Consider the following 3,081-nt stretch of genomic DNA (forward strand, 5'->3'; position numbering starts at 1 on the left):
GTGTGAGTGTGTGTGCGTGTGTGTGCATGTGAGTATGTGTGAGTGTGTGTGCGTGCATGTGAGTGTGTGTGAGTGTGCGCCCACAGGGAGGGGAGGGGGAAGCTATAAAGGAACCTGCAAGGTGGGCTCTGCTAGGACAAGGATAAAGGCCTGAAGAGGTTTTGCTTTTTTGGCAGAAGGGAATAAAACTAGCTGAACAGACCGCAGCGGCATCGAAGCCAGCTGCGCCAGCTGCGCCTCGCCGAGAGTCTCCTAGGCATTTCTGTCAAGTGTCTGCGCAGCCTCCAGGTGAAGCCCTTCAGAGGGATGGGCACCCCTTCCTGAGGCAATCCTGACTTTGCTCACCCTATCCCCCACCCTCACACCCCTGTCCCCTACCCCCACCCCTATTGCCCCCCCCAATCCCACCTCCACCCCCACACTTTTCCAGCTCCTTTCACTGCCTTTTCAAATTCTGGGCCCAGCCAACACCCCCTCTGAGAAGTCTTCTAGGACCTGGGAGCTGCTCAGCCCAAAGGGTCCTCCAAACTCTTTAGGCACTTTTGGAACCTTCCTTCCATGCATGGACACTGAGTCTGAGGCCAGACTGGGCTGGGCTTCCGGCCTGGGGGTGGAGGGTGGGCTGGACTAGGTAGCATTTGGGGTACCCTTGGTGGCCCTGGGAATCTTCGATTCTCTTAGACCTGATTGCCCAGGGTGCATCTTCCCAGGGGCTCCAGCAACCACAGGGGGAGGGGAAGGGAGCACTCCCAGTCAAGACTTACAGAATGAATGAATGAATGAGTGAGTGAATGAATGAATGAGTGACTGGGGGATCGCAGTCTTGCTCCCAAGGACCTGCACTAGACAGTTCCCACACTAAGAATGCTGGCAGCCCCAGATTCAGGGAAAGGTTGCAGCCAGGAGCCAGCGCTGGGGCCCCTGGGTTTGGGCCCAGATCCTGGCCCCTGTACCTTTGCATGCTTCTTTCCGGAACCCATGAAGCTGATTTCTCCCTGGGGATACTGCCAGTCCTTCCAGGCTCCAGCCTCCTTGCTACCGGCACAGACCGCTGGGGGGTGCCTCGGGCAGGGCCCCTGGATGGCACTGCCTGCTTCCCTTTGTCTTCAAGGAGCAGCCACCAAGAAGGGAGGAAAGGGGAGGGGGCAGAGGCAAAGGAAGCCTCAGGAGGGAGCGGCTTCTGGGCCCCCAGCCTTCCTCCCTTCAGAGCCCACTCTGCAGCTCAGCCACAGGATTTGGGCAAGGAACTGGAGCTGAGCAGCCAGAGCCTTATAGAAAGCTGGAGAAAGGCTCTTCTGTCCACAGCTGCTCCAATCCCAGGATCCTATGTGGGCTGAGGGGATAGTTCCTACCTGTCTGTCCTTCAAGGCCCAGCTCAGGGGCTGCTACCTCTCTGAAGCCTTCCCTGGCTCCTGCCAAGCTACTCTGAGCAGGCATCTCCCTCCAGCCCTGGGGCAGTCCTTCTAAGTGGGTGGGGGGTGTGCTGGAGCACAGGAGGGCTGGGCCTGAAGATTGGCCCTTTGAGCTTCCAGCCCAACCCAAGTCCACACCCACAGATCTAGGGTCACAACTGTAGCCCCTACAATGAAGACCAGAAGCCACAGAAAGGGCCAGAGAACATCCCAGGTCTGTGGAAGGAGCCTTAGACCTATCAGAGCTGGAAAAGGGGAGAACCTAGAATATGGGGTGGGGATGGGGGTGGAGGGGCTGGGACCGGGGCTGGCAAAGATGTGCTCAAGCCTGAGCTTCCTCAGGGGGCAGTGCTAGGGGTAGACCCAGCCTCCTGGCACCCAGGCCTGAGCTCCCTCCCGTGTCACCCAGGCCTGCTTCTGGGTCTGATGAGTGACCCCCCTCCAGTCTGGCCCTGCCCGCCCCAGCAAAGCCGCAGGGCTCACCCAGGAGCAGACGCGTCCAGTTTGTCTCGGGTGCTGGCACTTGTCCATCGGGCACTTTCGAGGCCCAGGCTCTGGAAAGAAAAAGAATGATCTTGGCCAGGAGCACCCCTGGGCTCCTTGCTTCCTCTTAGAAGGTCAAAGGGGCAGATGCCTCCAGCCTCTACCCCTTCCCTGGCAGGGGAACCGGAACCAGCCAGATCAGCCCTTGGGAATAGCAAGAGAAACATCGGCTTTCTCTGCCCTAACTAGAAGCAGGAATTTTGGGTTGGGATGAGGGGTCAGTCAGGCAGGGGCCTGTAGGCATCCCTGTGGCCTTCTCTGAATGGGGACCTCCACTGAGCCCTCCATTCAATGCAATTCAGTTCAGTTCAATCCAGAATCCAGCAAGCCCCGATGATGTCTGTGTCAGAGGCAGAACAGGACACTGAGGGTAAAAAGGCAGTGGTGAAACCTGAACTGGGAGGGGCTGTGTGGATCCCCACAGGCATTCATCTCTCCTCCCAATCAATCAGCAATCCTGCATTAAGCTCCTACTGTGTGCCTGACACAGGCCAGGCTCTGGGGAGACCACAGACCGACACAGAAGCATGGGAGGTGGGGCTGGGAGAGACAGTCGCATGTGAATAGACACAAAATACATCAAAGTATAAGCCTCAAAGAAACAAAAGTCATTTCTCCAGGACTAGGGTGGGGCCATCACATATTTTGTTCCAGGGCACCGACATTTAGAAAAGACCACTTGTGTACTTAGCGATTAGAACCAACTGAGCTCAGCCAAGGCCATTTGTTAAAATAGGAGGATCCCTCTTCGCCTTTGGGCCACACCCTAGAGGAGCCCCATTCTGGGAGAGGGGGCACCTTTCTGGGGCAGCCCCCTTGGTGCCCCAACTACATTTTGTCCAGAGTGTGTGTGCAAACCCTAAGATTGGGCACTCGAAGTGTGGCCTGAGGCGGTCAGGGAGGGCTTCCTGGTGGAAGTGGTGGCAGGGTTAGGACTGGACTTTGATGATTTTGTTAGATTTAAGTTAGTAGAATAGAGGAAAAAAGAGGGTGCCCCCAGACCACGTTTACACAGAGCAGGCTCTCAGTAAGAACTGTGGGGTTGTATGTGTGTATGTATTGATGGATGGATGGGTAGGTGGGTGGGTGGATGGATGAATGGATGTATGTATGTATGGTTGGGTGG

General features: G+C 56.7%; 1 protein-coding gene across 1 annotated transcript in view; it reads right to left on the reverse strand.

Annotated features, from left to right (window-relative positions):
• The window catches only part of TRPM5 (transient receptor potential cation channel subfamily M member 5), a 45,025-nt gene that overhangs the window by 35,311 nt on the left and 6,633 nt on the right, over positions 1-3,081 (reverse strand). Inside the window, exons 2-3 of the mRNA XM_069107294.1 lie at positions 1,896-1,966; positions 954-1,104 (exon numbers count right to left, since the gene is read on the reverse strand). Coding sequence (XP_068963395.1) covers positions 954-1,104; positions 1,896-1,966 — 222 coding nt within the window. The remainder of the gene's footprint in view (positions 1-953; positions 1,105-1,895; positions 1,967-3,081) is intronic.

Source organism: Petaurus breviceps, unplaced genomic scaffold, assembly GCF_028583685.1.
Source record: "Petaurus breviceps papuanus isolate PSGF00001 unplaced genomic scaffold, PetGlider_PUasm1.0 89794, whole genome shotgun sequence".
Classification (NCBI taxonomy): Eukaryota; Metazoa; Chordata; class Mammalia; order Diprotodontia; family Petauridae; genus Petaurus; species Petaurus breviceps.